Source organism: Loxodonta africana, chromosome 8, assembly GCF_030014295.1.
Source record: "Loxodonta africana isolate mLoxAfr1 chromosome 8, mLoxAfr1.hap2, whole genome shotgun sequence".
Taxonomy (NCBI): Eukaryota; Metazoa; Chordata; class Mammalia; order Proboscidea; family Elephantidae; genus Loxodonta; species Loxodonta africana.
Window position 1 is genome coordinate 11,233,237 of NC_087349.1, and position 25,501 is coordinate 11,258,737.

At 39.5% G+C, this 25,501-nt stretch overlaps 1 protein-coding gene across 6 annotated transcripts in view; it reads right to left on the bottom strand.

The window, feature by feature from the left end:
- TRIM24 (tripartite motif containing 24) overlaps positions 1-25,501 on the bottom strand; it is a 126,442-nt gene that overhangs the window by 47,326 nt on the left and 53,615 nt on the right. For all 6 annotated transcript variants that reach the window (XM_003420219.4, XM_023539183.2, XM_003420218.4 and 3 more), the window contains exons 3-7: positions 18,259-18,406; positions 14,313-14,445; positions 10,780-10,896; positions 7,062-7,176; positions 3,329-3,475 (exon numbers count right to left, since the gene is read on the bottom strand). In XM_003420219.4, the coding sequence (XP_003420267.1) occupies positions 3,329-3,475; positions 7,062-7,176; positions 10,780-10,896; positions 14,313-14,445; positions 18,259-18,406 (660 nt within the window). The remainder of the gene's footprint in view (positions 1-3,328; positions 3,476-7,061; positions 7,177-10,779; positions 10,897-14,312; positions 14,446-18,258; positions 18,407-25,501) is intronic.

Consider the following 25,501-nt stretch of genomic DNA (forward strand, 5'->3'; position numbering starts at 1 on the left):
CAAAGTCTGTGAGACGCAGTCTCGCCATCCTTGCCTCTAAGGAGCATTCTGGTTGTACTTCTTCCAAGACAGATTCGCTCGTTCTTTTGGCAGTCCACGGTATATTCAATATTCTTTGCCAACACCACAATTCATAGGTGTCAATTCTTCTTTGGCCTTCCTTATTCACTGTTCAGCTTTCACATGCATATGAGGAGACTGAAAATACCATGGCTTGGGTCAGGCACACCTCAGTCCTCGAAGTGAGATCTTTGCTTTTCAACACTTTAAAGAGGCCTTTGCAGCAGATTTTCCCAATGCAATGTCTTTCAATTGTCTCGACTGCTGTTTCCATGGGTGTTGATTGTGGGTCCAAGTAAAATGAAATCCTTGACAACTTCAATCTTTTCTCCATTTATCATGATGCTGCTTATTGGTCCAGTTGTAAGGATTTTTGTTTTATGTTGCAGTGTATCCATACTGAAGGCTGTGGTCTTTGATCTTCATCAGTAAGTGCTTCGTACTATACTGTAAATCCCTTCTCTTTTGCTGATGAGAAGCTAGAAGTCAGAGTTTATAACTTAGACAGCTAAGATCTCTATGTTAATTAAGTCATGGCAAAGTCTAAAAGTAACGTCAAACTTGGCCAAACTCTGCTCCGTATCTTATGTAACACATTTTCGTGCCATATTTTACTGCTATTCAATATAAAGATATATGGGTTGTTTTGCTATCAAAACGTTTTATTACCCACCTAAAATGTAAACCAGTACGCTTGCCAAAACTCCTGACGCATGTTTTAGACAATTATGAGAAGTCATAAAGCCTGGCTAGTGTAAAAGATAATGATTCATGAAAATGTTAATCCCCTTCAGATGTACCTGAAGTTAAACCCGGGGTTCACATTGAAAACTTAAGACACTATTCAAAAAGAAAAGACAAAAAAAAAAAAAGGTGTCAAAACAGCTTTTGTAATGGTAATACTATATGCTGTCTCCTTTCTATGTAAGTTAAATTAAGCTTTAAAAAGAATACACTTCTGAGTTTACAATTCTGTAAAACAACATGGGGTTTTGTCTACACTTTGCTATTAGCTTCTGATAATAGATGACATCTGGTTTCTCATTTTTTCCAGCCATCTTTTGTTGATCTCCTGTATGCCAAATGATTGGGAAACAAAGTGCCTACCACTACGAGCAAAAAGTCTAATGAGATACAAAGAAGAAATACGCAATTACAGAACCAGTTTTAAACTGATACGAGGTCACTGAATCCTCATCTGACTGTGCAAATAATATGCAGTCTTATACACACACAACCAAAAACATTCATTGTAAGTCTAGTTGAAAAAAATTTTCTTTCTCCATCCACCCCTTTTCTGTTTGACTTTCAGAAAAATGTAGGTAACAGGGAAGGTATGTGCTATGTAGGTGTTTTTCATTAAGCCCAATGAACATACTAAAAAGACTGAGAGACTACATTACAGAAAATTATGAAAGAAAGGGGGGAAAAAAAATCCTAAAAGTTGAATGTAATTCAGGATTAGGAACAGTTCTAGAAACAGTTACAAATCAATATTGTAAGTTACTCAGTATTTGAACCTAGTTTATAAAAGAGTATTCAGAACTACATTTTCTTATTTAAAAAATGGTCATAGGAAATGTCTTAGTCATCTAGGGCCGCTATAACAGAAATATCACAAGTGGGTGGATTTAACAAACAGAACTTTACTTTCTCACAGTTCAGGAGGCCAGAAGTCCAAATCCAGAGGGCCAGCTCTAGGGGAAGGCTTTCTCTCTGTCGGCTCTGGAGGAAAGTCCTCGCCTCTTCAGCTTCTGCTTCCAGTTCCTTGAAGATCTTCACTTGTCTTGGCAGCTATCTCACCCATCTCAGCTTGGTTTTAATCTCTTTCACATTTCAAAAGAGAATGACTGAAGATACACCCTACACTAATCCCGTCTTATTAATGTAACAAAGACAACCCCCTCCGAAATGGGATTATAACCACAGGCACAGAGGTTAGCATTTACAACACATATTTCTGGGGAACACAGTTCTCCATAATAGGACATTTCTGTCATTTGATTCCAAAAACTAGAGTAGGTAACAGAAAACTCATCTGGAGATCCTGACTGGACTTCAGAGTGTAAATCTCTGTTGAATCTTTAAAAAAAAAATAGAAGTAAAGCAGGAAGTTTTAAGGATGTTTTTAGGGCCTGGTTTCCAACAGCTAACTCTCTTCTAGACAGAGCCTTGCTACTCAAAGCCTGGTCCACAGACCAGCAGCATCAATATTACCTGGGAACTTGTTAGAAAGGAAGACTCTCGGGCCCCACCCCAGACCTACTAAACCAGTGACTCCTATGCAAAATAGTCCACCAAATCACAGTCACTTCCCTGTAACAGCTGGGGTTGGAATCGCCAGCACTATCTGTTGTCCACAGTCAGTAATGGAGAACTGACAAGGGACTTGAGGTCATAGTCCTGGCTATCCTTACTGTGTTACCTTAGGCATGTTACTTCCCTCAGTGCCTTAGTTTCATCATCTGTACAATGGGGATGGATAAGTGTGCTGATTTCATAGCACTAACATAAAGTTTTAAATGAAATATTACCTGGAAATTGCTTAGAATTAGTGTCTGACATACTATGGTAGTTGTTAGGTGCCGCCGAGTCGGTTCTGACTCATAGCGATGCTATGCACCACAAGACGAAACCCTGCCTGGTCCTGTGTAATCCTTACGATCATTGTTATGCTTGAGCCCACTGTCCTCCCAACCTGGAGCTCTCATCTTCTGGCACTGTACCAGACAATGTTCCGCTGCTATTCATAAGGTTTTCCCTGGCTAAATCTTCTCAGATATAGACTGCCGGGTCCTTCTTCCTAGTCCTAGTTTGGAGGCTCAGTTGAAACCTCTTCTCCATGGGTGACCCTGCTGGTATCTGAATACCGGTGCCATAGCTTCTAGCATCGCAGCAACACGCAAGCCCCCCTAGTACGACAAACTGACAGACATGTGGGTGACACACTATAGGTGCTCAGTAATGTCTACTATTATCATTATTGTTGTATTAAGTTCAATTGCTACTAAGACTGAGTGATGACTTGGAAAAGAACAAAACAGGATTGAAAATCACAGATCAAAGTTACCTCTAAATCTTGTGAGCTAAAAATATTTTTAAAACCAAAATATTTTGATTCATTAAAACTAGAAACAAATAAGACACTTAAGCAGAAACAGACTAAAACCACGAAAGGTACAGTTCTGAATTTTGAGTATTCCAATGACTCCATTCTTCCCTTCTGCCATTTTACCGCACGTTAAGTACCACGCTTAGTCTGTCTTACCAGGCGCTTGCTATAAAGCAGTGCTGTACTGCTGCCACTGGAAACGGCCCACTTAGAAAAATGCATGACATGTTCCAACTGCTTAGAAAGTCCAGCCACTTCCTGTTGCTGTTGCATAAGTTTCATGCGATGGTCCTTTGCGAGACTCTGAAAACAAGATAATTCTCAAAATTAGTTTTCGCATATACATTTTAATTGTCATTTTCAGATTACCAAATTAGAATAACCACCACCCCTAAGGATGCAACTGACAGAAACTCTTAGCGGATATTCCCCCCTTAGTACAAAGGATCTCGTTGACTGCAGCAAACACTGTCCCAAACACCCCCCAACCCCAGTCCCAAGGTCTGGTCTGACATATTCTGGGGCTAAGGTCTCTGCTGATGCTCTTCCCAATGTACAAAAAAGCCAAAAGCATGGACTAGCCCTGACAGAGTAAACGTGCCCAATTCAGTACTCGGAAATATAAACCAGGTGCACCAACCCACAATCCAGTAAAGTTATCAGATCACGTGACTTGCTCAATCACGTGATTTTACCTTTTAGGCATTCTAGTCCCCATTGTAAGCAGTTTGTGCCAAAAGTTGCACCATGTGGTACAGGACACTCCCCTTTGTATGCCGTAAAAAGGCATCATATTATTTCTGTCTATTGAGAATTACCTTGGGAGTCAATGAAAAGCTATGTAAGAGCAGAACAGAGAACCTTCCCGAGAGCACTGGACTTGGGTTAAAGGCTCCTATCCAAAAACTTCACACTTGACTGGCCAAAGGAAGGAGGAAGAGAATAGGGCTTTCAATGAGCTCAGACAACTTAGAAAAGTTTAAAAGTAAAACGCTACACCCCATCATGGACTTACATTTTTGATAAAAAGCCAAGACCCTAGCCCTAGTCAACTCCAAGGCTGGAAAACATACATGCACAAAAGTGACTTAAGGGAAGAACTGCAGTGAGTCTGTCTATGTAACGGACTGGCAGCAGTCAGTGGCTTTGTCATATCTAATGTATGTTCAGAGAGAAGATGCCTCGCCTATTAGACTATTCCTGACCTTTGTAAAAAAGTGAGTGCTGAAAAAGCCTCATACTGGACGATTCTAGCTGTCGACATTCTGGAAAAGACAAAGCTATAGAGATAATGAAACGATCAGTGGTTGCCAGGGCTCCAGGGGGAGAAGAAGGGTTAACAGGTGGAGCACAGCATTTTCAGGGCAGTGAAACTATCCTGCATGATACTGTAATGGTGGATACATGACATTATGCATTTGTCAAAACTCACAGAACTGTACAACATGAAGAGTGAACCTTAACTAAGGAATTTAGTTAACATTGTATCAATACTGGGTCATCAAGTGTAACTAATGCAAGATGTTAGTAACAGGAGAAACTGGGGGCGGGGGGGCTGTACATGGTGTTATGGATTGAACTGTGTCCCCTAAAAATGTCTGTCAACTTGGCTACATCATGATTCCCAGCATTGTATGACTGTCTACCATTTTGTCATCTGATGTGATTCCCCTATGTGTTCTAAATCCTATCACTATGATGTAACGAGATGGATTAGTGGCAGTTATATTGATGAGATCTATGAGATCAGGTAGTGTCTTAAGCCAATCACTTTTGAGATATAGAAGAGAGAATGGAGCAGAGAGACAGTGAGCAGAGAGACAGGGCGACCCCATACCACCAAGAAAGCAGTACCAGGAGCAGAGTGCATTCGTTGGACCTGAGGTTCCCAGACCAAGGGATGACTGATGACAAGGACGTTCCTTCAGAGCCGACAAGGAGAGAACGCCTTCCCCTGGAGCCAGCGCCCTGAATGTGGACTTCTAGCCTACTGGACTGTGAGAGAGTAAACTTCTCTTTGGTAAAGCTACCCACTTGTGGTATTTCTGTTACAGCAGCACTAGATGACTAAGACATATGGGAACTCTCTGTACTATTTTTCTATAAACCTAAAACTGTTCTAAAAAATAAAGTCTACAAAAAATTAAGACATCTAGGATTTCTCTTGCACCCTACTGCATTGCTGAATGTGCTCTTTGAGGAAGCTCTGGCTCACTATGGACACCACTAAACTAATCTGTTACTATCCATTTAAGTACAAAGAATATGAGGCCAGGGAAGGGAAATGAAGAAGAGGCGCTGCTAACCTAATATAACAAGTCAGCTTAAAAAATAAACTAAACCTCATACATATGAAGGAAGGGGGGAGGAGAGAGAGAAAAAGAAAAGAGTGTTTCTTTGGAAATGGTCTATTAAGAATAGAAATTCTGTTGCCTTTGGGGTGGTTGCAAATTGAGACTCAGAAGCCCTAGTTTCTTGGTCTTCTAAGATAACTATTGAAGCTGATTTCTCGTGAGTCTTAGCAGATGAAAACGGTTCTATTCATCTGCCTGAAAGGAGTGTTTTGTGAATCAGGAGGATAGGTCTAGAGCAGATTTAAAAGGTGCTGTGAAAATTATTTACCATAAAAGTCGATCACAAATCATATGATTACCAAGTTCACTCCTAAAGATGCTAGGATCTGGGCATATTCTTTTTTTTCTCTTTCTGAAAACTCTGCAAGTGACTCTCATGTACAGTTAAGCTTAGAAAAAGAGCCAGAGTACTATGTGCACTGCTCATCTCTCGGAAGGCAAAGCAAAATGTCTGATTTTTAGCAGAGCTTTGAAAACTTAAAAACTTCTGTTCAGATGTTTTTATTGGGGGAAAAAAAAATCACAGAACCTTGAAAAAATAGTTACTGTAAATTAGGGTCTGATTCCTCCTGCCCAGAATACTTCCTCACTAAACAAGCATCTGCTTCCACAAGAGTACAGAATTATTTCAGTCTCACTTTCCTTCCAGTCGTAAGCCATGGGTACACTTAGCAACCACACTTCCCCGGAACGGATAAAGCTTTCTGACAGAGATCTTATAATATAATGAGGAGGTTGAACTATATTATTTCTAGGAGCCTTAAAAAAATCTTTAAACATTAGAATTCTTTTACTCTCTTCTCATTCTAAGTGGCTTTTTCACTGTGAATTCTTTTTGCATCAATATATTAAAAGAATGCTAAAAGACCATGTAATTACTATTATGTTCATATGCCATGTGAAAGTTGTGAATTCCTATTATTTAAGCCAAACGTTAGCCTTAGATCTTGACCTGAACACATATAAAGAAGCAGAGAGTCATGTTTTTCTTGCCTGCTGTGAGGAACGACTATCTGCTGAAGCTGTGGGCCTCTCAAGTGCTACTTCAGAGTTAAAAGACTATCAAATGTTGAAGGCAGGGTCCATATCCTTTTACCTAATTTCTCACAAGGTTAAATGTATAGATTTGAGAACTAAGTGTAGTGAACTTGTCAGTGTATCTTTCTACAAAATTTTGCTCAATTACACCCTTTCGGTGATGACAAAGTAGTATAACGTCAATCAATCTCTGACATGATTTCATGCCTACGTTCACTGAGCTCCTCCAAGCAAGGCGCCACGCTTTGTGCTACGAAGTCAACAGGGTGGATCAGGACATTCCTAGTGTATTATAAAAACTTGGACTGGAGGAAGAAATATTGTCGAATCATAAAAAGAAACAATTATGTGCAAAAATGTATAGGCTTCAAGGTCACAAAGAAAAAAACCAAGATTTAAAAATGTTAAAAGGCTCTGATTTCAAATCCACAAAGGCACGAGAACACACTCTGCTGGCAGGACCGCTGCAACGTGCTGCCTCACCGGCAGTGACTTACCTCGAGCTGGTGGAGTAGAGCTTTTCCTTTTTTATTTATTTCCACCATGAGTGTAAATATAGCAACCTTAATATCCTGTTCCACCTGCTTTTGATTCTGATTTACTTCAATTATTCTGAAAATTAAATGAAAGAGGGAAAAACATCTAAAATTTATGGCAGGAAATAGTTTTACAATATTTTAAATTGATTTTTTTAATGTCTAAAGTACACCAAAATGTTTTCAGCCTTGAAAAGCTCTGCTATTTCTGAAGGTCTTTCAGTTTAAACTGCTTTCTTGAAGATGAGATGGGAAAAACAGAATTCTTCTGAAAGACATAGTCACTGAATTCAAACTTCAAATCACAATGTACAATACTGAAAGAGAATGAATATATTTTAAGAAAATACAGGGTGGGAAGATTATGATGACACTGAGGAAAATCAATACCTAAAAGGATGAGGGGGTGGACTAAAAAACAGGATTTATAAACAAGATGATGAAACCATGGTTGTGAAAAAGTTCTATTGTATTCACTCCAGCTAAGAAGTAAAAAAGAATAACGAAGCACCCAACAATCATTATGAGATTAGATAAAAGCTTCATTTCTCCTATCTGCTTCTGCCATAGTTATCCTCCAAAACTTAAGACCAAAAGGGCAGACTTTGTTTTCTGCTGGGAATTCTTCAAAAATAATCGTTTGACTTCAACACTGGCTCCAGGATCAAGGAAACTAGACAGACTTGGGAAGCAACAGACCTCAAAAAACTCATTTAAATCCTGGGGATGGAAGGATAGGATGAACAAGGGGAAAATAGTGTCATGTTTACAATACATAAAAATGGATGGATAGCAAAATAAATCAGTCCAGTAAATTTAAACCTTCTACAAATTTTTTTTTTTTTTACAAATAGGCTGTAAAGATATGAGCTATTAATACAATTAAAAAACCAAAATCCTTCCACAGGATGATAATATATTATTTCGTAAAAGCAACACAAATCATTTAAAAAAGTAAACGAACAAATCTGGAGACCTCAACACTATCAGATTTCAAGACTTAATAAAAAAACTATGGTCATCTGAGTTGTTCCTCTTCCATTGATATAAACTCACCTCCCCCTAAGGTTCCGATCTAATCTTTCCTGGGTTGCTGTCATCAATTGATCCTATAAGGATAGTTTTTAAAAAGCAGACGTTCTTTACTAGTTAAGCTAAACTACTGTTTGGCCTTAAGAGGACAAGAGGGGTATTTTTTGCTTAAGGTTTAAAGATTATCTCAGGACTATAGTTTCAGGGGCTCATCCAGCCTCCACGGCTCCCAAAAGTCTGGAGTCCTCGTGAATTTCAAATTCTGTTCTGCATTTTCCCCTGCTGATCTGAATTCTTCTAGAGAATTTTCAGTCAAGGTATTCAGTAATGGTAGCCAGGACCCAGTCTCATGGCAAAGGAAGCAATTGTTCACGTTAATGGAGGAGGAAAAACTCAGGAAGGGAGAAGAAGAAACAGACACAGAGAGAGGACAGACAGAGACTGGAGTGATATTCCCACAAGCCAAGGAACATCTAGAAAAGACAAAGGACGGATCCTCTCCCTAGAGGTTTCAGAGGGAGCATGAATTTGGACTACTATTCTCCAAGACTATGAGATAATAAACTACTGCTGTTAAAAAAAAAAAAGCTAAGGTAATAAAGAGAGTGGAGTACTAACAAAAACACAACGGAACAGAACAGCAAGGCCCAGAATTAAGACTATAAAATGTTGAGGGCACAATCTCACACTTCCGTGGGCTAATGATTTTCAACAAAGGTACCAAGACAATTAAATAAAGGATAGTCATGTCAACAAACGGTGTTGGAACAAATGGACACCCGTACGCAAAAAATGTGAACCTAGATGCGTATTTATACCACAAACGCTAGTGAAAAGGTTAAAAAAAAAAAAAGTGGAAAGGTAAATTTCATTAAGGGTGGAAGTTTTACTTAAAATTAATTATTTTACAATTACTACCTTTTGTCACTAGAGGGTAGAAATGCCTATAGTTATCTCTCCTAATTCATTTAATAAATATTCATTACGAATTTTCAGCTACTCAGATACAAAACTTTTTAAACCTATCAATTATTTGGCAAAATATTATATCCTGATTAAGGAAACAATATTTGGCAAACTATAGTTGTTATACGAAAGAGAAAGGTTATTTTGTAAAATGCGAATGAAAGAGAGGTGAAAGAGGAAGGTGAAAAGAAACAAGGGCTGATAGGACGAATAAGAAAAATTAAAAGACATACAATAAAACTGTTTTTACTGCAACGTGTAAAAACAGATATAACAACAGGGCATCGAGAAAAGGTTATGTATAAGAATCTCTTATTTTTGGTGAAAACATGGAGAACAAAACATACTTATCCCTTCACAATTTCTATATGTGCAGTTAGTTCAAGGACGATGGTTACATGCTTCACGTTGTGTCACGGTTCTCACTATCTCTAACCACACTGTTTCACCACCGTTCACTGAGACTCTGCTCCTTAAAGTTCTCATCTCTGCTTTGAGAGTTACTGCTGTCAATTTGATCTCATATAGATATTTCTTTAAAAGAGCACAATGCTTAAGATGAACAATCTTTGTTAAATGAACTAAATTGTTTAGTTTGAAGGTGACTTCATGGTATAGTTTTTTGGATCAAGGCTTAAAAGCTGTTTCCAGGCAACAGATTTGACGGAAGATTCTCCTTTAAGGAAATCAAGTAATAAAAGAGAATTCTTTGGAAAAAATTCCCCAAATTTAGAACCTGGCCATGCTACAAAATGATAAGAAAAACAGATTACAATTATCGGACCTAAGGAAGACCACAAAAGGCAGACATAATTGTCCCAATGAACAGTATTCAAATTACCTACTTGAGGCCTCTTTGTTCATGCTCTTTGTAGTGAGCATTTTGTGACCTATTTAGGCAGTGGCATGTTCCCTTTGTATGCAAAACAACAAAAGAAAGGGACCATGGGATTTCACAGATGTGTAAAAGTTGTCATTAAATGTCACTGTGGAGCTTGACAGCAGCTTTCCCTCATAGAGGGTAGTGATTCGCTCCCCAGTCACTGAATTCTGAGACAAGAAGCTCTAGATAGTTGATATTTCCTTCCTTGGAGGACAAAACGCATTGCAGGTGATATCTGGAAACGCCTCTAAATATTTTATCTGACAAGGAATAAAAGGTGTGCGAAACCATTTAATGGCCTCTGTCTCATGGTATCCTAAAATTTCTACCTCGCTGTAATTTAAAAAAAAAAAAAAGCTCACAGCCCAGAGATAAGCAGCACGTCAAATCTGAGCAATCCTTAAAATAGCTATTAAGTATATAATTGAATGTTAAAGTATTTCATATTACTGGCTAAAACAGCTGATTTTGTTTTTAAATCCTGGCTTTCTTTGAAATTGGAAAACATCAGATAATTACAGATTACCAATACCTACCATATAAATAAACTGTTACTGAATACAGTTTATTATCCTATTAGTTTTGAGATTTTATGGCTGAAAAGGATGTTTTCTAGCCCAAAGATTCCAAAAACAGAGTTTCTGGCAAAGCCTTATCACTCATGTGTTACGTAGAGCCATCTGAAAGCTCGCTTAGCCCGCTTCACTGTGAGTAAAGGAGAATGCCCTGTTCGGAGAGTGAATGCACTCAACACATTACAGAAAATGATTTATTACAATACCATAAATATAAATGTACCTGTTTTGGATCTGATTTCCTGTGAATTTTATGTATTTTGTTTTTTCCATTAGCTTGGTGATTAGTGTATCTATGATCACTTTCTGGTTCTGAAAAGCTTCTTCTATAAATTGGTATCTAAAGAAATAAATAAGTAAATTAATTTCACACAAATATATCTGTGTAAAATGAGGAAAAGTCCAAAAGCAATAAAAAAATGCTTAGTGAAAAATATAAGATCTTAAGGGACATAAATAGGAATCTTCTAAAAGTAACAAATATACACTATAAGGCAGGTTTTTCTCTCCTCTTAAAATTATCCCTTAAGAAAGAGGAAGTCTTTGAGATAGGTTATTTCTGCACCCTCTTTAAATTATTTTGAGAGTTTGGGAAAGACATACACCCACTATTCATAGTTTTAGACATTTACAGAGCACACTTGGCAGATCTGGCAAAAAGCAGTAGAAGAACTTAAGGAGATTTATTAACTATTAGGGAAACTCTGGTGGCATAGTGGTTAAGTGCTATGGCTGCTAACCAAAGGGTTGGCAGTTCAAATCCACCAGGCGTTCCTTGGCAACTCCATGGGGCAGTTCTACTCTGTCCTATAGGGTCGCTATGAGTCGGAATCGACTCGACGGCACTGGGTTTGGTTTTTTTGGTATTAACTATTAAAGGAACCCTGGTGGCACAGTGGTTAAGCTCTCGGCTGTTAACCAAAAGGCTGGCGGTTCAAACCCACTGGCCACTCTGTGAGAGAAAGATGTGGCAGTCTGCTTCCATAAAGATTTACAGCCTTGGAAACCCCGTGGGGCAGTTCTACTCTGTCCTATAGGGTCACTAAGAGTTGAAATCAACTCGATAGCAATGCAATTGACTTTAACTATTTTGTAATTTTAGGATCTTGAAAGTTTGATGCTATAAATAAACATTTAAGATTACTTTTCGAAAACAACAGGTATTGTAGAGGTCGCAAATATAGGTCTTTGTGATAAATGGGAAAAAAAGACCTCCTGATTTTGTGCCTTTAGGTGAAACTCCAAGCCAACAGGATCGTTATTTTAAAATTACTTAACTTGAAAGTGAAGATGTTTGCTCTGGAAAACTAGTTAAGGATGTATGTATAAGACACATACAGAGAATTTGATTTTTTTTTTTTTTTTCGTAAAATACACAAAAATATAAACCCAAAAAACCAAACTTGTTGCCATCGAGTCGATTCCAACTCACAGCAACCCCATAAGACAGAGTAGAACTGCCGCATGGCATTTCCAAGGAGTGCCTGGTGGTTCAAACTGCCAACCACTACACCACCAGGGTTTCCCAACACAGAAATATAGTATTCCTAAATTAATACATTTTACATAACGTGATTTTTAAAAATGTAGTAAGTATAATTAAATAAGTATTATAAGTAGGGTTGCCAGAGTTAGAAAAAGACACCCAATCAATATTTCCAGTGGATTTTCTTTGTACATAACCTTATCATCTGTGAATGACATTTAAAATTCTTTCCTAGGCAACTCGAGCGGATTTTTTTTTCTTACTAAACTTCCTAATCTCAGTGTGAAAGCTTTCAATATTCCATCATTAATATGTTTTCTAGCTCTTCTCAGAAATAATCGTTATGAGATTTAGGAAATTCCCTTTTATTTCTAGTTTGCTAAGATTTTAGATCATGAATGGTCAATTTTTATTGAATATTTTTTCTGCCTCTATTCTTTTTATATGATGAATTACATGAATGATTTTCAACTGCTAAATGAAACTTGCATTCCTAAAATAAAGCCAACTCGGTTGTAATTACATTGTCTAAAAGTTACAATATATTGCTAGATTTTATTTTCTCATATTTCATGAGTGAAGACTGGCTTGTAATTTTCCATTTTCATAATATCTTCCCTCTTCACAGTTTTTGGTGTCAAGGTTTGCTGGCTTCATAAAACAAATGGAGGGAAGTCATTCTTTTATTACTCTCTGAACACGTTTGTGTAGAGAAAGGTCTTATTTTTACTGTAACTATTTGGTAGAATGTCAGTAAAGTTATCGGGACTTTCCCATTTGTGGGAAAGTTTTAAATTATGAAATTAATTTCAATAATTATTCTGGTTTTCTATTTTGTCTTATGTAGTCTTGGTAAGCTATATTTCCTACAAATTTTCCATTTCACATAAACATTTCCAAGTTTATTAACATATTTTAATTTTCAAAAATGTCTTCAGGAGATATATATAGGTGATGCAGTAGTTAGGAGATACAGCTGCTCACCAAAAGGTCAGCAGTATGACTCTACCAGCCGCTCCCTGGAAATTCTACAGGACAGGTTTCAGGTTTTTTTTTTTTTTTCACTGCTACCCAAAAGGTCGGCAGTTTGAAATAAAGGACACGATGTCATTTTAATTAGTGTGTGTATGGTGTGTGTGTGTTTGGTGTGTGTGTGTGTGCGTGTGTGTACAAAAAAATCTGTTGCCCCGAGTCAATTCCGACTCATAGCGACCCTACCGGACTGCGTAGAACTGCCCCAATACAGTTTCCAAGGAGTACTTGGTGGACTCAAACTGCCGACCTTTTGGTTAGCAGCCGAGCTCTTAACCACTATGCTGCCAGGGTTTCCGCCAGGGCTGCCCATTTATCTCTAACAGTGTATTTTGCCTTAGAAGTCCATTTTATTTGCTTCACCAACTGTCCTCTGGTTAATGCTTATATGGCACATCTTTTCCCATCAGCCTTTCTAAATACCTAGGTTTCAGATATTTCTCTTATAAAAAGCAAATAGTAGATTTTGTTTTTTTCCTTATCCAGCCTGAAATCTTTTAATTTGGAACATTCTGTCCATTTACATTTCCTAAAATTACTAATATACTTGTACACCTACCAATTTCCTAAGACTTTATTATACTCCATCTCTTCTCTATTTCTTTTTCCTCACTTTTTTTGGCTATGTTTAGACTGATTGTTTTTAATGGTTTCATTTCCCTCCTCTGTTACTTTGGTAATTATACATACTTTTATGAGCTGAAAAAGCCATGTCCCATTCTAAAGATTGCTCAAGTCAACTGAAGCCAAATGTTGACATGGAAGTGTATGGACCCGGGGCTACAAAAGTTTCCATTTTCTCAAAAAAAAGGCCAGAAATCTACATTTTTAAAAAATGTGAAATCTCATTTTAAAACACTGGAAACTAATTCCACATAGTTTAAAGCATGGTGTAGGTCAGGTGCTCTCAAATGCGGGTGATTTTGTTCCCCGGAAAATATGGTATTATCTGGAGACATTTTTGGTTGCCACGACTAGGGGTATGCTACTGGCGCCTAGGATGCAGAGGTCACGGATGTTGCTAAACATCCTATAATGACAGGACAACCTCTCAAAACACAGAATTATCTGGCCCAAAATGTCAACAGTGCTAAGTTTGAGAAACCCAGGTGTAGGCCAACACAACGCTGGCCAAACAAAACATATTTGCAGACTGCCGCTGCCATTCTGGAGTCCTCCTCTAGCCCTCACAAAACTGCATCAGGAACCTCTCTGTACAGAGCCAAAGACGCTGGTACCTATGCTCTTTATGTTCTAGTAACTGGCAATCCCGACACGTCAGTTTGTCACATGTCTCACAGTAAAGCTTCAGCTGCTCCTTTTTATGAAAAGGACAAAACACTGGTCGTTGACTGGTCACACCAACTGCCTCTGTAGAAATAATGGGTGACAAAAAAGAAGGAAATTAACATAATTGAATACTATGAGATTGTCCACTTAAATTCAAACTCCTTAAGATATAAAAGAGCTACAAACAGTTTCACCTACAGGATAATTACCACTCGGTTTTACAAATGCAAATGCTAAGTATTTCAGCATTTCAGAAGGAAAAGGTTAAGTGAGCTTTTCATGCTCCAAAGCAGAAATCCACCTTAATTCAGGAGGAAATGAAAGCACCTGGACAGGGCTAAGTGTGTGGTTAAAAGATGCTTTACGGAATTAAAGTCTTAGAAAATAACCCTGGTAAACGAGGATGAGTCAATCCTAGGTTTGTTTGTTTTTAAATGCAATTCAGAAAATCTAATAAAAACATATAGAAGGGGTAGTAAATTATTTCCTGACGAATGCAAAATCCTAACAGAACGCACCCATCAACACAGAAATAATCAGTTTTCACTAGTATTCTGTAGTCATCATGTGACTTTTCAATAGTTTTCCAGAGTAGGAATAAAACTGGGAAATAGTTATAATGTTAAATGGAAAAATCAGAATATAAGTGGATGTAACAATTGATTAAACAGTAAAACAGTAAACACCAGTCACCTAACTAATAATTCAAGGTAAAGCTGGAACATTTCAGAAATAATCCCACCTGCAGACATTAACTACTATGAAGAACCACGTATGTTCCTCTGGCTGTTTTTCTATGTATATTCAAACCAAAAAGACCAAACCTGATGCCACTGAGTTGATTCCAACTCAAAGCAACCCTAAAGGACAGAGGAGAACTGCCCCATAGGGCTTCCAAGAAACAGCTCGTGGATTCGAACTGCCGGCCTTTTGGTTAGCAGTCTGAGCTTTTAACCACTGCACCACCACGCTCTTCTATGTATATAGTTATATGTAGATAAATGGGGCAAAACATGGGACTATATACTTACTGTCATACAAGAATTTTTTTCTTAATCATCTTTCTGTGTTAGTACATACACCCATTTTATTCCTATTAACTGTATCGTATTTCACCAAATGAATATTCCATCCGCTAGGAACTTTGTTAGGTACCGGGGATGAAAAGGTGAGTAAAACAGATCCTCCCCGCCTTCTGGGAGTTTACAGTGTAACCAAGACTAGAAGCACATAAGCAATCACAGTTTGGCCTGAGGAATTCTGGAACAGATGTTAGGACGGCCAAACTCAGAATTGGGACTCAGTTTCAGGCTGAGTCTGTAACTCGAGGATGAATGGAAAAGCTCGTCACGTGAAGGAGAGGGTGGGGAAAACGATGCGCTCGTGCAGACATGCAAGGGGAGAAAGCTGGGTGTAGCTCCTCGGAAACCCTATGGGACAGCTGTACTCTGTCCTATAGGGTCGCTATGAGTCAGAATCAACTCAACAGCAACAGCAGATGTTTGGATATTTCTCATTTATCGCTACTGTATGATTACAATAAACATGAAATTTATAAATCATTGCAATGTCTCCATAAGATAAATTCCTATGGTAGAATTGTTGGGTCACAGGGTAGTTTATACAGACAAAACTAAATGGTCCTTCAAAAAACTGTAGCAATTAATAGTGCTACCTGTGTTTTTAACAATGGGGTATTCCTTAATCAACCTTGCCAATTTGATAGGATTAAACACAGAAAGACTTCACTGTCTCAAATGCATTTCTTTGATCGCTGAGAGAACAAATTTTTCACATTCATCAGCTATTTCTATTTGCTTTTAGAACTATCTGTTCATATCCTCGGCTATTATTCTGTCCAATTGTCTTTCCTTATTGATATGTAAATATATTTGATATATTATCTGCCAAAGGAGTTCAGAAATATTTTTTCCAGCTTATTTGACTTCATTTATGTGATTTTTCCAAACATACATACAATTTTTTAATAGGAAAATTTATCCATTTTTGTTCTTTATGATGTCAGTTTTCGAGAACTGCCTGTGTCCCCTGGGCGTCATACACAGAGAGAGTGTGTACATCTTCAGTTTGCAAGGACATCCTGGTTTGTGCCTGCGGTTCAGGAATAATCATTTATGGTGTTCTGGTTTAGACAGTAAATAATATTTTCTTCCATTTATAGATTTCCTGTATTTATCAACTGGTCTGGGTCCTGACTTGCAGTCATCCTCCTAATCCTAAATCTCATCATCACCCTGGATGAAGGCACGTGGATTCTATAGGAAGACAGGCCTGTCAGACATTCTCATTCCAGAGACCTGCCCCTCCTGCTACTTACTTACTCCACGGTCACACCCCAGGTTTTTCAGCGTTCATAACTGAGTAACTGTTCCACTACTATAATCATAAATTGAAGCATGCTACTCCAATGATTTCCACTTTCTAACCTTCCAGTCCCTGGTTACTGCTCTCACTATTCCTCAATTACATCTCTGCTCCCTTAACCATTCCTTCTACCCTGTTGACAAGCACGCTCCACTTCCTTCCTTTCTCCAGTTAAAATTCGAGAATCCTTCATTTAGCACATGCCATGATCTGCATCTCTTACTCTGTTGAGCTTCTGTAACACCTGTCCAGCTAACCCCCAACCCTAGGTAAGTCCAATCCTTCTCTATACCCACACCTCGACTGCTGAGGCTGCCGGAGGAAGGTTAATGGATTACATTCCAAATGTAACCTCGATGTTCCCAGGCAATCCTTCTGTTTCCAGAGCTGGGGCTTCTTTCAACTGGGGTGATTTCAAACATTCACCCAATGTTGAACTTGGAATGCCATTTCCTCTGCTCTCATTTTCCACAGGTGTCTGACTTTACAGAGTACCAGATGTCTTTCTAGCATTCATCTATTAAACCTGCCTGCACACACACCTGGCCTCTTCTCCTTCAGTGTCTTCCTTCATCAGGGTCCTCAGAAATTATACCCCTTTTCCTGTCTCCAGACTCATGTCACCTCACAAGCCCTCCTCTAGCAGCCGCTCTCCAGCTACACCCAGCTTTCTCCCCTTGCACGTCTGCACGAGCTCATCGTTTTCCCCACCCTCTCCTTCACGTGACGAGCTTCCGTTCATCCTCGAGTTACAGATTCAGACGAGCTTCCGTTCATCCTCGAGTTACAGATTCAGCCTGGAACTGAGTCCCAATTCTGAGTTTGGCCGTCCTAACATCTGTTCCAGGAGAATTCCTCAGGCCAAACTGTGATTGCTTATGTGCTTCTAGTCTTGGTTACACTGTAAACTCCCAGAAGGCGGGGAGGATCTGTTTTACTCACCTTTTCATCCCCGGTACCTAACAAAGTTCCTGGAATACGGAGTAGGCATACAAACACTAGTTGACTCAATGAATAAAAAAAGTAAAATAATTTTGAAGCAAAAATATATTAATGAACTTTACATTAAAAGCAATGCAATAAAAACCCAGAAACTAAAAAATTCTATAAAAAGCTTCTCTGGTGTATCATGAAGCTAGTTTACTACAAGAATATCAGAAGGAAGAGCTGTAAAACTGTACTTTAAGCATATCCCTTGTCATCTTAAGAGACAAAGGAAAAAAGAAGAGCGAACCTTTTAGAAGGGAACTTTCTGTTTCATCTGCTGTGCACTCACACCAAGTCAGGACGGTCACAGGGGCAGGAGGGTTGGACGTGTGCGGTAAGGCAGGCGGACTCTGTATCCATCCATGCTTACCAACATTTGTAACTACTCAAATTTCAACTATTGCATAGACCTCCTTTGTATTTAATACTTACAAATGTATCATAACAAATCAGTATAGGAGAGAAAAGAAGGTGGAAGGAATAGAAGAGGAAAAAAAAAAAAAAACAGCACTAACTGATTACCTGGAGACACCTCCTCTTTCTGTCTGACAGTGTGGTCTTTTGTGAACTTGACCCTCTGATGAGCTCTGATGCAGGTCTTGCAGAGCCACTCCACACACTCCACACAAAACCCATTTGCTTCTGCATTGTCCTCACAGCTTGTACACACCTGGTCATAAAAGGAACACACCACAGGAATTTTTGAGGGAAAATGAAGAGCTGGTCGCCATTAGTCATACATAAATGAATTTACCAACTATACTTGCCTCTATCAGCTATCTTAATAGTGTTTACAAGTTTAAACTGACATTAAGTGTTAAATTTTATGTATATATAGTATTTATAATATAGTTAAATATTTATAATACAGACACATAGTGATTATATAATATATACTGTATAAGTAATGTTTATATATTTTTACATACATGTGTATAAAATGGAAATACTGTGAATAGGCAACAATCTAAGTACATCTTCTCCTTAGTTCAATATGCCAAATAGTCCAAGCATTGTGCTAAGTGTTAGGGATACAACAATCAGGAAAAGCAAACATGGTCCTTGCCCTTGTGATACCTAGTCTCACAGATGGAGTGCAGGTTCCAGTCCCAGGTCCCCCACTTACTGGCTGAGTGGTCTTGGGCACGTTACTTACAGTACTCACTCATCTCTAAAGTGAGAGTGATAATACAATTGTACTGAGCAGTTGTGAAGATCACCCTTTCAATAGACAATTTTATATACAGTTCACAAGTGTGAGGTGGACAGACATTACTGGAATACTCACACTGGTATGTATCAACCTACAAACCGAGAAGTACCCTAAAGGAAACGTACAAGCTCTATGAGCACATGATGGGGAGCTGAGCTTGTGTCAGTGGGTGTGGAGGCTTGGGGAAAGCAGAGGAAGGATTACCAAGGAAGGCGAACCCCTAACGGGGTCACGTTCGTCTTGAAGGTTGGGTGTCAATGCCTGGATGGAGAGCCTCTCTGGCAGATAGCAACAAGTACAAAGGGCAGAAGGACCACGGCAGGTTCAAAGACGGAGAGAAGGTCAGCATGACTGAAGTGGAGAGGCCAGACAGAGCCCTTACACCAGGGAAGGCAGCCAGGGACAGGATCAAGCAGGTCTTTTGAGAACTGTGTAAGTCTACTCAAAGTTTTTAAATAAGGTGAGGTGGCCAGCTTTGCATTTTAAAAATCGTTTTGGTTGCAGTGTGAAAAAAAGATTTAAAAAAGGGCAAGTGTTTCTGCATCGAGATGAGTCAAGTGGCTTTGTTGGTGGTTTAGGTGAGGGTAGAGGAAGCGGAGCTGAAGAGAAGAGGACGGTTTGGGAGCAACTTAGGCGGCTGCACTGATAGGCCGGCAGATGAGGTAGCGGAGCTGGCTCCTCTGCTTCTGGCTTGTGCCTGTGCAGATGAGGATGCTACCCTCTGAGAACGGGCACTGAGGTCATACACCATCTACAGAGTGCTCATGACAGCATTTGTGGTTGAGTAAAAAGAACGGGAATTGTTTCCTCACTCACTCAGTGGTTTGTGGTAACCAAATTCCAGATACCTGGATAACATTTCCACAAACCAAAGGCTACCTGTTCTCAGCTCTTACCATCTTCAACCTTGCTAACTTCATCTGACACCACTGGCTCCTGCTTTCTAGAAATCACCTAGATTCCCTTCTACCTCCCCATCCACTTATCTCCCAACGCCCCTTCTGGATCCTCCACTCACTTCTCATCCTCGTCAGGTGCTGTCAATTTATTAGATCTCAGTAGTCTTTTCCCTGGAAATTGGTCTCATCTACTCAGTGTCAACTACCACCTTCTATAAAGATCCCACCTAAAAATGTAATCTCTACTCTGTTGTAAAAATGAAGGAGGAATCTTCCATTTATACTGTAAAGAGAGATCTGGCTAGTACATACAGTTAGAGAACAAAAAATCAAGGTGGAAATTTTTTATATATATATATATAAAAAACATGCTACTGTTTAAGGAAGATGGGGTGGAATGGATAACTATATATACATATTTGCTTTTATTTTTAAAATTACATGAATTATAAATAAATTATACATAAAAAATGTTGAAAAAGGAAGGGCAAACCGTAAAAAAATTAAATGGTTCCCTGTAAGGTAGGGAAGAAATAAGGTAGTGGGGGCAAAGGCAGAAGTCTGAGTTCTCCGGATACACTGTTTCTTAGATCTCATTTTGGAACCATATAAATGTTTTACATGTAAGTTATACAAATGTAAATTTAAAACCTTTTTAAAAATCCCTGAACACCAAAACCAAACTGAAACCAATGAGTGCCTATCAAGTGGGTGGCTTTACCACAGAGATAAGGATTATTTTTTCTGAGCAGCCTGAAACACGCTGATTTGATTGAACATCCCCCAGTGTACCCGGCAGCGATTGCCACGCCACGTTGCTTGCTCTGTTTTGACAGAAACAGCTCCATAACTTCTACTCTCGGGACCAACTCTACTCTTGTTTAAGCTGTTTTGTGATGCAGGCACTAGGACTCTGCAAACCACCGCCATGGTTCACCAGCTGGCTGGTGCTGTGGGAGACGGAAGGCCTAAGGGCAGGGGACTTGACCTTCCAGGTCGCCTTCCAGTTGGCCCCCTAAGCCCTTGCAGTTTCTGAGCAGCATTCCATCGATGCTTCTTCACCCCAGCAGCAGCAGTTCCTTCCTACAGCAGCAGCCACATCTAGTTTGCCATTTTCCCCATACTTGTAGAAGGAGCTTTGCTGCGGCCAACTTCAGGGAAACCATCACTCGAAGGTCTGAGTCCCACGTCCTGAGACACCAGTGCCGAACGGTAACGCCTCCTCAGATGTCTGAGTCTAAGTTCCAGCAGGGCCTTGCTCTAACTTTCTAAGTTTTAATAATTCCAACCTTTTGCCTTTGTTCCCTTGGCTGCTTCCTCAGTTGCTACTTCTGTGATGGTTAACAATTTTTTTTTTCTCTTTAACTTTATTGTGTTTTAGGTGAAAGCCTTCCGCTCCAATTAATTTCTCATTCAAAACTTTATACACATACTGTTTTGTGACATTGGTTGCAATTCCCACGCGACAGCTGGCTCCCCCTTTCCACCTTGAGTTCCCTGTGTCCATTTGTCCAGTTCCTGTCCCTTCCTGCCTTCTCATTTTACTTTTGGACAGGATCTGCCCATTTGGTCTCATAGATTTGACTGAACTAGAAAGCACATTCCTCACATGTGTTACTTTTTATTTTATAGGCCTGTCTAATCTTGTCTGAAAACTGGGCTTTGGGAATGGCTTCAGGTCTGAGTTAGCAGACTGCTCAGGGGAACAATTCTTAGTTTTAAGAATTAAAATGGTTCCAGATTGAACCTTAACTATATATGTATAACAACAACAAATACACACACACATACACACACATGCATATATATACAGTACTGCATATAATGAGGAAACCCTGTTGGCGTAGTGGTTAAGAGCTACGGCTGCTAACCAAAAGGTTAGCAGTTCAAAATCACCAGGCGCTCCTTGGAAACCCTATGGGGCAGCTCAACTCTGTCCTATAGGGTAGCTGAGTCAGAACCGACTTGACGACGACGGGTTTTCGTTTATATACAATGAGACACTGGTATTTCCGTGGTAGAATTTCTGTGGTAGAATCCTTGCCTTCCATGTGCGAGACCCGGGTTCAATTCCTGGCCAACCACCTCATGTGCTGCTACCACCTGTCTGTCAGTGGGGGCTTGTGCGTTGCTGTGATGTTATCAGGTTTCAGGGGAGCTTCCAGATGAAGACTGACTAGGAAGGAAGGCCTGGCAATCTACCTCTAAAAAGTCAGCCAATGAAAACCCTATGCATATATAAAGTTTAATCCCACTGAGCACGGGAGGGGTCGCCATGAGTTGGGGACAACTGGACAGCAGCTAAAACAACAACATTATATACAAGAGGATACTGGGTATACCTGTAGTATAAAGTGAATATATCCATGTCATTAAGAACCCAGATTTCCAGCAGAGAAGAGATACAAATATAAAATCAAGAAAGTAAAACCCTATACTTCTTTTTGTTCCAAAAAGGATTCATTAGATCATTCCCATGGAAGATCAGGAAAAATGCCCAACTCAATGGCAAGAAGCAGCCCCAGCATCCATATTATGGTCTCCAATTACCATTTCCCACTAAAAGGGAACAGAGCTCCTTGGAGAAATGGCTGGTTTCAGGTCTATCGCAAAAAATGAACAGTATCTTGTCAAAACAGAAAGCAAGAAAGACAGCAGTGACTACTGTAGCTGGATCGGAAGGACTCAGGAATCAACGTGAGGCTCCCATTGCCCAGACGGTACAGTTTGAATACTAATAACAACCACAACATATTTTTTTCAAAAATCCATGAGTTTGAAATAATATACATACATACACGCACATGCATACACACACAGAGAGACTTACCTCATTGGTCACCCCCAGAAGGATGCTAAAAAATTCACTACTCTAAAAACTGGTAACTAAAGGGAAAGAATCCTTTTCTGTATAAACTATACCTTAGGGTAGCCAAAAAACTGATAAAGGAAGTTTTCTCTCCCTACTCCAGGTAAGAAGTAAAGGGAATGACAGATTGAGAACATCACCATTTTTCAAAGCCCTAATGAAATAAGCTTGGTGAAGAATACTGAATATACCATGAACTGTCAAATGAACAAACAAATCTGTCTTGGAAGAAGTACAGCCAGAATACTCAGTAGAGGCAAGGATGGAGAGACTTCATCTCACATGCTTTGGACATGTTATCAAGAGGGACCAGTTCCTGGAGAAGGACATCATGCTTGGTAAAATAGAGGGTCAGTGAAAAAGAGGAAGACCCTCAATGAGATGGATGGACTGACACAGTGGTTGCAACAACGGGCTAAAGCATAGCAACGAAGGTGAGGATGGAGCAGGACCAGGCAGTGTTTCGTTCTGTTGTACCCAAGGCCACTATGAGTCAGAGACAACTAGATAGCACCTAACAACAACAATGAAATAAGGGATCTTGGCGAAATCATTAATGGTCATCAGTATCAGGAAAAAAAGACATCATATCATATATCTCCTGATGGAAACACACATGCACACATGACGAAAATATTCTTACACTCCCTCCCTCAAAGAACCCTGAATCTAAACACAACTCTACACTTTCATTACCAGCTTACAAAATACAGGAGACGGAAGCCTGGAAAATGATATTATGGAGATGGAATTAGCAAGATTAAGAGTAACTCTACTGAACCACCCAGTTCACCCAACAGAAACAAACTATGGTTTTACCAAAAACAAAACCGAAAAAAAAAACAAAACACCATTACCACAATTAGAGACATTGATCACTATCCAGATGTTTGATAATATTAAGGAATTACTGTGAACTTCTTCCATGTGAAACTGATATGGCAGTTATGTTTATGAGAGAAAGACCCTTTTTTAATAGAAACACAGACTGAAATATTTATGGATGAAATGATATAATGTCTGGGATTAACTCCACCATAATTCAGCGGTGGTGGGGTGGTAGGGGTAGTGTCAGGACATAGGTAAGAGTTGCTGACCGCTGAGCTATGTGATGGATATCTGGGAATGCTTTTTGGTAATGCTCGAAATTACCCATAAAAAAAGTTAAAACAAAATAAAAATACCTCCAGCTATGAACTCTCTCAAGAGCTCCAGTCTGATCCCTGAGGATACCTGCTCTGTAAGTCTCCTAAACCTGCTATCATCATCTCCTAAACCTGCTGTCGTCTGGTCAATTCCGACTCAGAGCGACCCTATAGGACAGAGCAGAACCACCCCACAGGGTTTCCAAGGAGAACCTGGTCGATTTGAACTGCCAACCTTTTGGTTAGCGGCGGTAGCTCTTAACCACTCTGCCACCAGGGTTTCCACCATCCTGGCAGTGGTAGTTTAAACCAATCGTCTCTTACCCCCCACATCCGCTCAGGCATATCCACCCTGCATGGGTTGTCACTTGGCCCCTTCCCTTCCTTATTCCCTCCATGCTAGGTTAGCTCTCACACCTCTTGCCTCATGCTTCCCAGCTCCAGTTCATCCTACCACACCCTGACGTGTACTCTAGTCCCACACCAGATATAGTACCTTCTATCTATCCCCACTCAACAACAACAACCAGACTCTCTAGTTCAAATGATTATAATTTTTCCCTATTAAGTTTCTGCAGCAGAAGCAGAGTAAATAAACATGAATGTACTGAAAATTAACTGATTATTGTTATTATTGTTGGGTGCTGTTGATTCCAACTCATAACGACCTATAGGACAGAGTAAAACTACCTCATAGGGTTTCCAAGGTTGTAATCTTTATGAAAGCAGACTGCCACATCTTTCTCCCTTGGAGTGGCTGGTGGGTTCAAACCACAAATCTCAGCAGCTGAGCACCTGACAGTTTCGTCATCATGGCTCCTTAATTGATTGTATAAGGGTATAAAGCTGTCTCTCTTAAACGACACTTTCAAGGTAATCACATGTAGAAAAGAAGACGTTCTTGAAAATGCAGAAACATAACTAATCAAAGACATGGTGTTTTTCATATGTATCATTATAGAGTTTATCGTTAAAATAGAAAAAAAATGAGAAAGGGAGTTTGAAATAAATATCCAATTAATAAATAGTAAAAGTACAAAAAAAAAAAAAAATGAGGAAAAAAATGCCAAGTGTAGAATAAAGGGTATCTCTGGAAGCCATGGAAACCCTGGTGGCGTAGTGGTTAAGAGCTATAGCTGCTAACCAAAAGGTCGGCAGTTCAAATCCACTAGGCGCTCCTTGGAAACTCTACGGGCCACTTCTGCTCTGCCCTATAGGGTCGCTATGAGTTAGAACCGACTCGATGGCAACAAGTTTGCTTTAGTTTTTTTTCTGGGGGGCACAGGGGGGCAGATGTGCAATCAGGGGTCTCTATATTGGCACTGCTTACTTATTAAGTTGGCATTATTATTCCTTTTATAAAATCAAACCAAACTAAACCCATTGCCATCAAGTTGATTTCAACTCACAGTGACCTTACAAGACAGAGAGATCACAACTGCCCCATACGGTTTCCAAGTCTGTAAACCTTTAAGTAAGCAGGCTGCGACATTTTTCTCCCAAGCAGCAGCTGGCAGGTTTGAACTGCTGATCTTCAGTTAGCAGCCCAGCACTTTTCAAAACTACGACGGTCTAAAGTTTGACTCCTTTATTTTAGAGTCCTCCAGCTTTTAGGCCGCCTCACCAGGAGGAGGAGGAG